The sequence below is a fragment of the Schistocerca americana genome, chromosome 11 (assembly GCF_021461395.2).
Source record: "Schistocerca americana isolate TAMUIC-IGC-003095 chromosome 11, iqSchAmer2.1, whole genome shotgun sequence".
NCBI lineage: Eukaryota > Metazoa > Arthropoda > Insecta > Orthoptera > Acrididae > Schistocerca > Schistocerca americana.
In genome coordinates, this window is record NC_060129.1 from 136,844,287 (window position 1) to 136,857,812 (window position 13,526).

At 43.4% G+C, this 13,526-nt stretch overlaps 1 protein-coding gene across 1 annotated transcript in view; it reads right to left on the reverse strand.

Annotated features, from left to right (window-relative positions):
* Positions 1 to 1,537: 1,537 nt before the first annotated feature.
* The window catches only part of LOC124554183 (ankyrin-3-like), a 65,567-nt gene continuing 53,578 nt past the window's right edge, over positions 1,538 to 13,526 (reverse strand). The window contains exon 4 of the mRNA XM_047128253.1: positions 1,538 to 1,969. Within this exon, the coding sequence (XP_046984209.1) occupies positions 1,582 to 1,969 (388 nt within the window). The 3' untranslated portion in view covers positions 1,538 to 1,581. The remainder of the gene's footprint in view (positions 1,970 to 13,526) is intronic.

Here is a 13,526-nt window from a genome sequence, read left to right on the forward strand (position 1 = left end):
GGCTGTTTTCCGTCTGCTGACGCGTGCCACACCGTTCCAAAGTGCCGTAATAGCAGAGTGCAACAGGTGAATGGCGTTAGGCGCGATCCGAATTTTGGGGAGTCACCGTTTTTCTTAGGACGCTCTAGCGCGGTCACCACTCGCCGTCAGAAAATCACTGCTGATTGCTGCATGTTGTAGAAGAGTTTGTCCAATTTAATTTTGTGTTGGGTTGTCAACTGTGAGAAACACGTAGTCTTTGTGAAATAAATGAAAATCTGAGAAAAGTCGGAAAATTTTGAGGCTTTCGTTGTGAAGCCCACATACTACAGGGCAGGAAGCACGAAATTTGGATTTAGGAGCCCAAAACATATGATTGTGGAATCGCTGAGAAAAGATGTACTGCAATTTGTTACCAATTGGTATTTTTGGTCATTGCACGTAGCGTCGCTCTGGATAGTTACTGCTAGATATTTTACGGTAGGTGACTTACTGTTTCCAGCAATTTGTGGTCAGCAGTGTAATTGTACAGTAGTGGATTTCTTTTCCTGTGTATGCACAGTGTATTACATTTATTTATGTTGAGGATCAACTGGCAGAGCCTGAAGTATTCATCAATGCCGTGGAGGTCACTCACCAAGTCAGTACTGTCTCCTGGCGCCGCTGCTTCCTCACAGAGAATGTTGAGGAGCTTCCGTGTGTAACGCCGCCACATGAGGGCCACAGAAGCTCTTGTTCAGAATGCAGTCTGCCGCTTTGGTCACACATGCACGCATGAGGATACCGAGTATAATTCCCTGAGAGATGGTAGTTTGTTCTGTAAGAGCAGCAAGGGAGGTGTTTAGGAGTCTAATGATTTTAGGTGGTTGTTCAATTCTCTTTATTTGAAGGTGAGCTGGCAGGAAGGCTGCAGATGGTGTGAGCATGATGTGGTGTGAGCACTGCTACAAATGTGACATTGCAATTAAACAGGAAAAGTACTTGTGCAGTGCACGCACAGAATTCAGTGTGAGGTCGCAAGTGAAGATACATTCTAACTGAACAACTTATATGCCAGTAATATGAGAATGGTGCAGTTCGCAGTGATGTGAGGTAGCAACATAGACACTGCTAGCAAATGGTTTGCAGTTATTAGGTAATGTAGGAGACTGGTGCAAAGAACTAACATTAATGCACAACAACTGGTATTCTCGCATTTGTGTCTTGGAAGAAATTGGGTGTTTACGTTTCGAAATACAGGCGGTTGTGAGAGAGGTCGGCTGTACTCTTGTAAGCTGTTTGAATACTGTATGTGGGACGAGAAACACAAGACAGAGAGGGAGAGAGAAGTGGAGTTTATAAATGATGGAGTATTTTGCAATTGTTGCTGAGCTTTTGCAGAAATTGGTTGTGAAATGTTTTACAGAGTGAATTGTGAAAAGTAAGGTTTGTCACGTTGGTTTACAGATATCTCCTGTTGTTGCAGTAGTTGTGTTACTGGAGTAATTGTGTGGACTGCAAAAGGTAGAAATGAATAGAGAAAGCGATCTTTTTTTTTTCAATTTTTTATTTTAATATCATGTAGAATGAAGTGCAGGATGCCATTTCCTCTAGTGGCGCGTATTAACTCTGTGTTAGCATCCTGACGATCTCCTGATAATTGTACCGCCTGGCGATGTCCAGGGGGGTGTCCCCATCTTCATCTGTCACCCCCCTGTCGGCTCCGGCCTGCAGCAACGCAGCCGCCGCTTCTGCGTGGCCAAAGCTTGCCGTCTCGTGCAGCGGCGTCAGCCCCCACTGAGACCTGGCGTTGGGGTCGGACGCCGCAGAGAGCAGCAGCCGCACCACAGCCGCGTGGCCTCTCCCTGCAGCGCAGTGCAGGGCGGTCAACCCGCCCTCGCCCCTCGCCCCCACGTCCGCCCCAGCCGCGAGCAACGCCCGCACCTCCTCCACCGCCCCCTCGTCAGCCGCCTCTCTCAGCCTCCTGCCTCGCTCCTCCTCAGAAAGGCTCCTGCACAAAACATCGACACACTTACTCTCTACTATCGAGACACACACACCAAATGAAAGAAACTGTCACAGCCGCAAAACTGCCAACAATTCGGAATACACTTCTTCCGAGCGACAAGTCACAAATCTAGAAATCTCGCTTCTGCGATACGGGTTAACCAGCGTATTACAGACAGATCCACAGCACTAGCCCATTATCAAAAACTTCAGCCATCTCCCATTAAAAATAGGTGCACTCCATCTCCTAACAAATTCATTTGGTTTTCCTCATAATTCAATCCACAGATCCGCCTCCTTTCACCTCGGCATGCAGCTGCTACCCAATCCTTCATCTACATTCAAACACACCCCTAAAACACCTTCTCTGGATACCAATTCCTTCTGTCACTTAGGAACAAAACACTAGAAACTACACTCATCTGTAAGTACTGAAATACTACTTCCCCACCAGACAGCTAAGTGATTCAGACCAGTAACATGGAAATTTCCTGACATACCGACATAAAATATAAAAGTCACTGCTTCGTACACAATAAGTCGGTCGACATATTTCAAATACAACAAGGGCACCAGGTCGACTCTCCCCGACACACACACACACACACACACACACACACACACACACACACACACACACACACACACACACACTACCCGCTGCATAATAACCGTCACATGTGCTCATATAATCATGCATGCAACAAGAGATACATCCACTGGAACATTCACTTCCATCTGCTTACACACTTTGCAAGCCACCATATGGTCTGTGGCAGGCGGCATCCTGCACAACTACTATACTCAGTCATGTTAACTTTGTGCAACTTTTTGCATTTTCTGAAAATTCTGGACACAAAATAAGTTACACACCACTACAGAAGGCGTAAAACTTTACATTTATACTTAAAAAGGTCTAAGTAAACTTACAGTGTATACCAACTACGCTGCTTCCGAGTAAAATTTCTCTTTCAGTAGTAGTACAAACACTTAAACCGTAACTTTAGACCAGTCTCAAAAAAGTACTGTATTTCCTGTATCTAATGCAATGCATAAATTGGATCATGCCAGAAAGAAATCAGGTGCCTGTAAGAAATACAAACAGAGTGTTGATTCATTATCGCATGTTCACTTACAAATACCAAAATACTTGTATAGATCTGGCATTGCTGAACTTTAACCAATGTCGCGGGAACCTCTCCCCACAGTTGAAGGCTAATCCCAAGCGAGAGAGCCAGTAAGAAGCTCCAAAGACAAGTGAAATACCAACTAGAAACTACAGACCTAATAAAACTGCTGCATTCAGTGCAAAATAATCAATGTAGGTGGAGCAGCAACCATATGAAACAATAGTAGTAACTGGTACATATAAAAAGTTCTCAACTGACTGCAGTCATCTGCTTTTTCCGTTCCGCTCCCAAGTAGAGCGAGGGAGAAACGACTGCCTGTATGCCTCTGTACGAGCGACAACGCCTCTCACCCTATCTTCACACGCCTTGTCTCAAGTGTACATTGCCACAACTAGAATTGTTCTGCAGTCAGCGTCAAAAAACAGTTCTCTAAATTTTCTCAACAATTCCTCGAAAAGAATTTCGCCTCCCCTCCAGTGATTCCGATTCGAGTTCCTGAAGCTTCTGCACAATACCTCTGCGTCACTCGAAACTACCGGTAGCAAATCTAGCAGCTCAGCTCTCAGTCCTATAGCTGTCTTCCTTTAATTATACCTGTTGCCGATACCAAACACTCTAGCAGTACTCGAGAACAGGTCGCACCAGCGGCCTACATGCAGCCTCATCTACAGGCCAACCACACATTCCTAAAATTCTCCCAACAAACTAAAGTCGACCTCCCGCCTTCCCTACCGCAGTCCTCTCAACCTCGTTCCATTTCGTATCACTTTGCGAACTCTCGCTCAGACATTTAAGCGACGCCTCTGTGTCTAGCGGAACACCTCAACACTACGTGTCTGTTTTTCCTACTCACCTGCATCAACTTACGTTTCTCTACATTTACAGATGGCTGCCATTCGTCACACCAACTAGAAATTTTGTCCAACTCGCCTTGTGTCCTCCAACACTCACTCACGACGACATCTTACTGTACACCAGGGGACAATCAGCAAACAGCTGCAGATACCTGTCCACCGGACCATTTATGTATACAGACAGTAACAGCGGCCCCACCACCCTTTTCTGGAGCACTCCTGCCTCTGGCGAACACTCGCCACTGAGGACAACATACTGGGTTCTGTCACTTAAGAGCTGAGGCCCACTCACATGCATGGGAACCTATTCCACACGTTTCTATCTTCTTCAACAGTCGACAGTAATCCACCGTGTGAAATGCTCTGTGGACATGTACGAATATGTTATTCAGAGGTGATGGATAAGCGCACCACATCACAGGAAAATCTGCACAATGCAAAGAATTGCGATCTTTGGGGTAAAAATGGCTCAGTCACCTCTGTTGCAATCACGGATTGTATTAAAGAGTCGGCACAGAGAGAACTGGGGGCTAATGTTGCCCGTCTCAAAAAGAAAGGATTGTAGTTTACACACAAGTCAGCCTTGCCGCTATTGGACGCATCAGAAAGGCGACCGAAAATAAACCACGCGGTTTGCCAGAGCCGCCAAGAAAGTGCACTACGAAATTTGGAGTATAAATCCATCATTGCAAGCAGTTTCTAAAAATAGGTAATTTTATCAACCATAGGGACTTTTGTATGGCTAAAAACTAGTGCTGACATTACACAAATTAGTTGTTGCCGTAAAAACAAAAAAAATATTTTCCTTGGAAAAAAGCTGTTTAGCGTAAGACACTGCATGAAATGCGATTTACTTGCAACAGACCTCTAAGTAAAGGAAACATCGCTCTAGAGAGAAGTGATTACTGACTGGCGATGCAAATACTTGATACAAGTCAGGAAATTAACAGAACTCTTTTTTGTCGACGAAACTTGGGTGGTGAACCAACGACATTCCTCTTAGAAGACGGTGACAGGGTCGTGACACTGGCACCAAAATGGACAATATGACAGTCCAAGCAACAGCGGTGAATGTTGAAACCAATACTTGGTTTATTTATTAGTCTACATCAATGTTGTCTTCACCAAGATATTTCCCATTACATATTATACATTTATTCCAGTGGTTCTTCCAATGCTTAAAACGATTCTGGAACAATCCTTACAGTAGCGTTTAGTTCTCTCAGACGTGCAGTTTGAATCTCATCTCTTATGTAAGAGACAGCTCTTTAAGGTTTGTCTTTATTTTTGGGAACAAATGTCACACATGGAGCGAACGTGGGGCCAAGGACATCACTACAGTATTGTTTCTAGCCAAACATGCACAAGCACGCAACGAACTGTGAGCAGGTGCGTTATCGCAGTGCAGAAACAATCAACTGTTCCGCCACAAAGCCGGACACCTTTCCGTGTTGCTTCAAGCCATCGGGGTTCAGCTGGTGAGAAGATCTGCCTACTGGCCGTTTCATCTTGGGACAAGGAGTCGTGGTGCACTGTACTGTTAAAACCGAAGATTACCGTCAGACACATAACATTCACATTTCACTGGTCTCGGCCATATGTCACCGAGACGATTGAGTGTTAATTTACGCATCGTTTGGTTTGACTCAGTTCGTCTTCTATTATGAACTTCTCGTCATCCTCATCTTCTTCTAAATGTTTATACCAGTCGTAAACACCTATTTCACTCGTAGTATACTCACCAAAAGCAGTATATAATATTTCTAAAACCACGATGCATTTTAATCCGTTCTCATAGCAAATTTTAGTACAAATACTCATCTGACTCAAATGGATTTCTTTCTACGGGGAGCACTAAAAGATAGAGTCTGTCATGAACCCCAGGTATGTCAGATGATGCGCGCCAGACCACACAACGACGTATCATCCAATGTAGCTTGTCCAGTTCATCTCCCTCTCTCAAACAGCCATTCCAAATGTGCCTAGCAGTCGATGGTGTGCAATTTGACTATATTGTTAATTAAAATGTAAAAACACTCTTCACTAAGGAAAGTATTTAGTCTGTGGATGACAAGGCATCAGTTATTTTGAATAAATGTTTAGCTTATTTAAAATCTATTCCGTCTACGTACAATTTCGAGTAGTCTCTGATTTGTAATTGACAGCAGCTCTTTTGCGCTGTAGAACCACCCGGGTGCTTCCAGGCAGAGACAGGCTGAGCTGACAGAAGGTCATGGGATAGCGATATCTACACATACAGATGGCAGCAGTATCGCGTACGCAAGGTACAAAAGGGCAGCGCGTTGGCGCCGCTGTCACCTCTACTGAGGTGGCTCCTGGGAAAGGGTTTCCGACGTCTTGATGGCCGCACGACAGGTTTTAACAGACGTCGATTGCGGAATGATAGAGTTTGCCTATGACTTGATATTTTTAAAATGTACAGTATCCGATGTATCGACACAAAATAAAATACCGTTATCTGCTCCCCATGTATCGAGAAAAGGATTGATATATCAGCGCAAAATCATCAACGTGCCTGCCTATAAAAACATGGGTTGCACGTTGTAAGTACACTCCCCGTTTTAGAGCTGTTCGTTGGAGTATTGATTTATTATTGGATACTCTGTACATCAACAAGCTATCCCCCTCAGAGCAAGAACTGAAAGGAAAACGACGGATGTCCACGCCTCCCGACAACCACCGTGCAAGCTGCCGTAACTGGATGTAAGTGGCACACTGAAAGGTGTCTCGTGGGTCCATCGTTCGGTTTCGTCACGTATCGGATTTGTCCGCAACACTTCACGTCGACTTCCCTGCTTTTTCGTTTCAGCAAATGCCAGCGACCCTGCAGCTGTAGCGCCAGAACTGGGTCGTGAATCTGAAAGTTTGCTGTTTCTGTTGGTAGCGCTGGGCGCCGATTACGCCAGCAGTTCCCTCAGTCCACTGCAGCGACCAGTTTTGTCGTTTACATTTTTGTTCATTTTCAACGTCTGTTTTTGAAGAATGTCGATGTGAAGAAAGAGCACACTAGTTTCGATAAAAATTGTGTAACGCAACTGGTGTCCTGTTTCCTCGCATTTGATATTCCATTCAAACCGCCCCTCCCCCCGGGGCAATGGGTGTCACATATACTTGCCTCACATAATCAAAATTAAACACTGGACCTGATGAAAGTTCAAAAAGCGACAACACTCCTTTACACAGTGAAAGTAAAATTGTGCCTCAGTACAAATTCAAAAAAGCAACTTCAATATTTTCCGAAAACTGTGAAAAAAATCTAAATTAGAGAGACTGTCTTTAGTTGCCGTGCCGAGGAGACGTATTTCTAGTGATGCAGAATGTTGTCTGAATAATACACCACTGGCCATTAAAATTGCTAAACCACGAAGATGAAGTGCTACAGACGCGACATTTAACCGACAGGAAGAAGATGCTGTGACATGCAAATGATTAGCTTTTCAGAGCATTGACACAAGGTTGGCGCCGGTGGAGACACCTACAACGTGCTGACATGAGGAAAGTTTCCAACCGATTTCTCATACACAAACAGCAGTAGACTGGCGTTGCCTGGTGAAACGTTGTTGTGATGCCTCGTCTAAGGAGGAGAAATGCGTACCATCACGTTTTCAACTTTGATAAAGGTCGGATTGCAGCCTATCGCGATTGCGGTTTATCGTATCGCGACATTGCTGCTCGCGTTGGTCGAGATCCATTGACTGTTAGCAGAATATGGAATCGGTGGGTTCAGGAGGGTAATACGGAACGCCGTGCTGGATCCCAACGGCCTCTTATCACTAGCAGTCGAGGTGACAGCCATCTTATCCGCATGGCTGTAAGGGATCGTGCAGCCACGTCTCGATCCCTGCGTCAACAGATGGGGACGTTTGCAAGAGAACGACCATCTGCACGAACAGTTCGACGACGTTTCCAGCAGCAAGGACTATCAGCTCGGAAACATGGCTGCTGTTACCCTTGACGCTGCATCACAAAATGGCTCTGAGCACTATGGGACTTAACTTCTGAGGTCATCAGTCGCCTAGAACTTCCAACTAAGTATACCTAACTAACCTAAGGACATCACACACATCCATGCCCGAGGCAGGATTCGAACCTGCGACCGTAGCAGTCGCTCGGCTCCAGACTGTAGCGCCTAGAACCGCACGGCCACCGCGGCCGGCGTGTTTGCATCCCAAACATTTCCCCACTTCTTACCTTTCCAAGTCTTGCATGTCATCTTGGCGTTCTATATTTTTCTGCTTTGTTTCACATTCTCTACGGAGCATACGGATTTTGATATCAGCATGTGCTGCATTATTAATACTATTATCCTGGACACTAAGTATACAATTCGACACTGTCGATGTTTTCAGTGTGCATGTAGCACATGTAGGTGTGTGTCATCTTATATGTAGCGTTTTTAAAATTTTTTTACTTGTAGGTATGTACTTCCTGCGCTAAATTACGCGTTATTACCCGCATGATTTGTATGCACGAAAATTGAAAAATTTCTGTTTGTTGCCTGCCCCTGATATAATTTCAACACTAATTCTCTGTGTCTTCCATGACTGCGAGTGGAAATGGGTGTGCTTCTGTTGCCTGCCTGAGGTGCAGCAGGGTTTTAAATGTTCACTGGATTCCAAAGTCGATCAAATCTGCAGCTGATTATCTTGGTCAATCAAAGCAGAAAGTACTTCAATCTCTATACAGGAGGGAATCAACATCTACATCTACGTGTTTACTCTGCAATTCACACTGAAGTGCCTGGCAGAGGGTTCGATGAACCTGTTTCATACCATTTCTCTACCATTCCACTCTCAAATGCCGCGTAGGAAAAAGGAACACCTCAATCTTTCCATTGGAGCTCTTGATTTCTCTTATTTTATTATGTTGATCATTTCGCCCTACATAGGTGGATGTCAACAAAATATTTTCCATCGGAAGAGAAAGCTGGCAACTGAAATTTCGTAAACAGATCTCGCCGCAAAGAGGACAGCCTTTGTTACAGCGACTGCCACACCAACTCGCGCATCATATCAGTGACACTCTCACCCATATTGCGCGATAACGCGAAACGAACTGCCCTTCTTTGCACTTTTTAGCTGTCCTCCGCCAATCGTACCTGGTAAGGATCCCACACCGTGCAGCAATATTCCAGCAGAGGACGTACAAGTGTAATGTAGGCTCTCTTTGGTAGGTTTGTCGCACCTTCTAAGTTTCTGCCAACAAAGCGCAGTCTTTGTTTCGCCTTCCCCACAATATTATCTGTGTGATCTTTCCAATTTAAGTTGCTCGTAATTGTAATTCCTAGGTATTTAGTCGAATTGACAGCCCTTAAATTTGTGCGATTTATTGTATACCCAAAATTTAGCGGATTCCTCTTAGTACCCATGTCGATGACCTCGCACTTTTCTTTGTTTGGTGCAAACTGACACTTCCCGCATCATACAGAAATTCTCTCTAGATCATTTTGTAATTGGAATTGATCGTCTGATGATTTTACTAGACGGTAAATTACAGCGTCATCTGCAAACAATCTAAGGGGGCAGCTCAGATTATCACCTAGATCATTTATGTAAATAAGGAACAGCAGAGGGCCTACGACACTACCTTGCGGAACGCCGTATACGACTTCTATTCTACTCGATGATTTGCCGTCTATCAGAATGAACTGTGACATCTCTGCGAGGAAATCAAGAATCCAGTCACACAACAGAGACGATACTTCATACGTATCAAATTTGATTAATACTGGATGTATACATGGACAAGGAAAAAAATTCCCGGATTTTCCCCGGATTTCCCGCTTAAAAATACACTTTCTCCCGCGTGAAAACACTTTTTCCGTCTTAAGTGACAGTATATTTTCCCTCGGAAGTGCAAAACTTATCAATCCTTTGAATGGTTATGGTTTTGGACATGGGCGTAGAATGTAGTCAGCCAATAGCAACATCCCTGTTAAGCAGCGGTAACACACGAGTTAATGGCTTACATTAATATACATAGTGTTGCTACAAGAAAAGCAAAGCTTCCACATATAATATTGGTCACTAAGGTTAATAAGCTGCAAGAGAAGCTAATCTTTCGAGATAATGTTGATTTTTTGCGCGTGTTACACTTTAAGACCCATCACACAAATGTGGCAGTAAAATTTTTAATAATGACATAAATGTCTGATCTCCAGGGTTCGAAATTCTTCTACATGGCTTGTCATCAAAGAGTTGATTTTTAGATGGAGTCAAACACTCTGATTTAAGAATTTCATGGTACATCCTCGCGCATAGTCCAACTTACGTTAAAAGATATTTACTTTGAAATTAATGCTTTTCAAACCAACATTCGCAATATTTTTCCACGACCTGCTGGAAACAGGTTCGTTCCAGCAGCTGCCGGAGAGCGCCAGGTAAGAGGCGCCCCGAGCTTGCGCAGCTAACATGACGTAGGAAGCCCGTATGTACGTACGTGTAAAACATTGAAAGATCTTACATTACGTTGTAAAAGCAGTAAGACGTCCCAGGGTACTCCAAGAGATCAGAATTTCGTGAACCATACTAAAATGTGCACATTTAAACTGCTACTTAAAGCGCACATTCGTATGTCCAGATTCAGATGTAAATTTTCTGGGAGTACCAGTACTGCAGTATCTCACGTTTGGTTCATTAGTATGGCATAATGCCGTTCGTGCTAGAAGATGAAAACTTGCACTTGAAATGCAGCGAACAGTTGAAACTAGCCAGTACTGTGAAATTAAACATTTCGTTTCAAATACATTGGATGCCTCTGCGGAAAAGGTTAATGAAAGCCAAATTTATTTAGCAAAGAGACAAAAATAACTTCATTGTTCTGCAAGGCGATTGATGCTTGACTGTCAGAAACGTGGAAACAAATTAAAATCTGAAACTAATAATGTATATCAGCCTTCGGTAATTATGTGAATATATTTTAATGCACTTGATACCTCCCGGCCAAAGATACCCGTTTTGCTTTCATGTGACGCGAGAGTAAACGAAGGAGAAACAGGAAAACCACTGAACGTCAACACGGGCCACGTGGTGACTGCCCACTGTAGTTCAGACTTCTCTGCGCATCAGCCTCGCATCTACGATATTTGCGAACCGGTCAACACCAAAAAAATCGAATTTTCGAACGTACCCTAGGGCATCTTGTAAAACACATCATTCTGAAAAATTTGGAACAAAAACATACGTGTTCGAGAAAATATACGACATGTTATATGGTGTGAAGTGTGCCGAAGCGCAGTGCCACGCCTCTTCGTACAGCGTTCTCCTATCGCACGTCACTGTATTTCACTCTGTGGAATTGAAACGGGTATATTTTGTAAGCGATGACATCAAACTATATTCAGGACTGTGGAAATAGAAATGTCCTGTGGTGCCTCTCCTGCTCCCAGTCAGCCAGTTTGACAGCCTGCCCCTCTTTATTTTTTAAAAAACTCGCCATTAATAGCGGATGGGAATATTTGTAATTGGGAGAACAAGAACTCTACAGAAAATTTGGACTCTTTATTGCCTAATAGCTAATAACTTCCTGTTTTGCGTGACAAAAGTGAAATATAGGATGCATAAAACCAATATAGACAAGAGACAAGCAAGAAAGTACACATTTCAATACTTACCTCCTAGCATTTTTTCTCTCTAATCTTGCTACAGCTTTAAATGGCGTGCTTTTGCTTTCTGCACAAGAATCTATTACCTCACCAAAGTTGGTCAAACTTTTTGCTGCATGAAAATTCGAAATTTCGTTACCTAATACTGAAAAAGCTGTTAATACAAATAATACCCAAGACTGGTGTGGTTTCTGGATCTGATTACGTCTATTTTGTCGATGTATGCTAAATAAAACAAAACAGGCCTTTCTAATATTGTAGCAAATTTTATAACACACACACACACACACACACACACACACACACACACACACACACTTACACACCAAATTAGCGAGACTGTATTGGCACAGATAGTCATTTTTAATACACGATAGAATATAATTCACTAAGTACATATATCAAATGCCTATTAGGCCTACAACATGCAAAAAGCTTTATGTTAGGAAATAGTTTCACATTTCATTCATACGCACCAGTTTCTCAAGCATGAGATCGGAAAGTAGTATTACGAAATTCTTATATAAATTAGGAATAGTCTCGTCCTTCCATAATTTGTGTGATGTCCCCGTTTATTCTGCTTCCTCGTTCTAACAATCTTGTCATCACCAATTCTGTGGACATTCCTGCTACTGTCAAAATTTGTTCGCCGATTAACTTCAGTAACACTGCCAGAATCACCGGTTTAGTTACCCCACGATTGTTCTGCCATTAGGCGTTGTTACAAATTCGTACAAAACGTTTTCTGCGTTACTTCCGAATCAGAACTTAAGCAGCTGCTAGCCAGGGGCTGTACAACTGGTCCTTACTAGTGTAGCAATCTGGGCAGAAAGTTTCTGTCAAAATTTCATTTTCTTGGATACAACGAGAAGATAATACGTAATCTTACCCACTTGTTATTCCTCCAGTCGTTTATTTCCATTCTCGTAGACTGAATCTATGGATTTCCCTATGAATTATAAGAAAGCCGATCATCCGAAAACCCAATCAACCACATAATCAGACAGCGACTGGCATTTATCCGTTCGGCTTTACTCCGCTCAGCTCGTACGGCCCCATCCCCTTTTGTCTGCAGAAAGTTTATTTTCTAGATGCGATTAGGATTCTCCTGACAGACATCACGTACACTACGCACGCATTCAAAAATCAACTTACGATTCATTCAGAAATGAACTTAAAATGTGTTCAGAAACCAACAAGGATGCGTTTCAAAATCATATAAATGATTGATAGATCAACGTGCGCTGGATGCTAGGCGCTTTGTGAAACAAGTTTTTTTCCTTGAGAATATGAATTTGGCGCCCCCTTTTCCCGGTACCATCTAGCTGCTTGCTGCGACTGCTTGCACAGCGGAGAGCCACATTCCTGTAGCCAGAAGCGGGAGAATATGCTTCTCAAACGCGACTCAACTGCGCATGCGCATGAGCTCGCTCGTAACTGCTAACACGAATGTAGTGTAAACAGTTGTGACTTCACGGTCATCAGAGGGAATTTGTTGTTATGAAGTATTGCACAGCCTTCCCAAAGCCTTTGACACGTTTTGCTGTTGGCAGACGCTTGCATGAGGACTCTGTGTCGTCGTCGTATATGGCGCATTTCCTTTGCATTTTAAGTTATTTTGGTTTTGTCTCTAGTTAAGTTTCATTGTTGCAGTATTATTCTGCAGTTGCGGGATACAGTAATATCATTTGTTCTAACGGTTCTTGCCAGTCAAAATTACAGAAATTTAACTGAAAACTAAAACAATGAAAAATTCCCAGAATTCTAAAAAATTCCCGGGTTTTTCCTGGTTTTCTCCCGGATGAAACAGTTCCCGGGTTTTTCCCAGATCTCTCGGTTGTCCCGGGTCGTATACACCCTGTAGAAGATGAAAACGTGCCCTTGAAATGCAGCGAACAGTTGAAACTAGCCAATAGTGTGGAATTGAGCACTTTGTTTCAAACAAACTGGCTG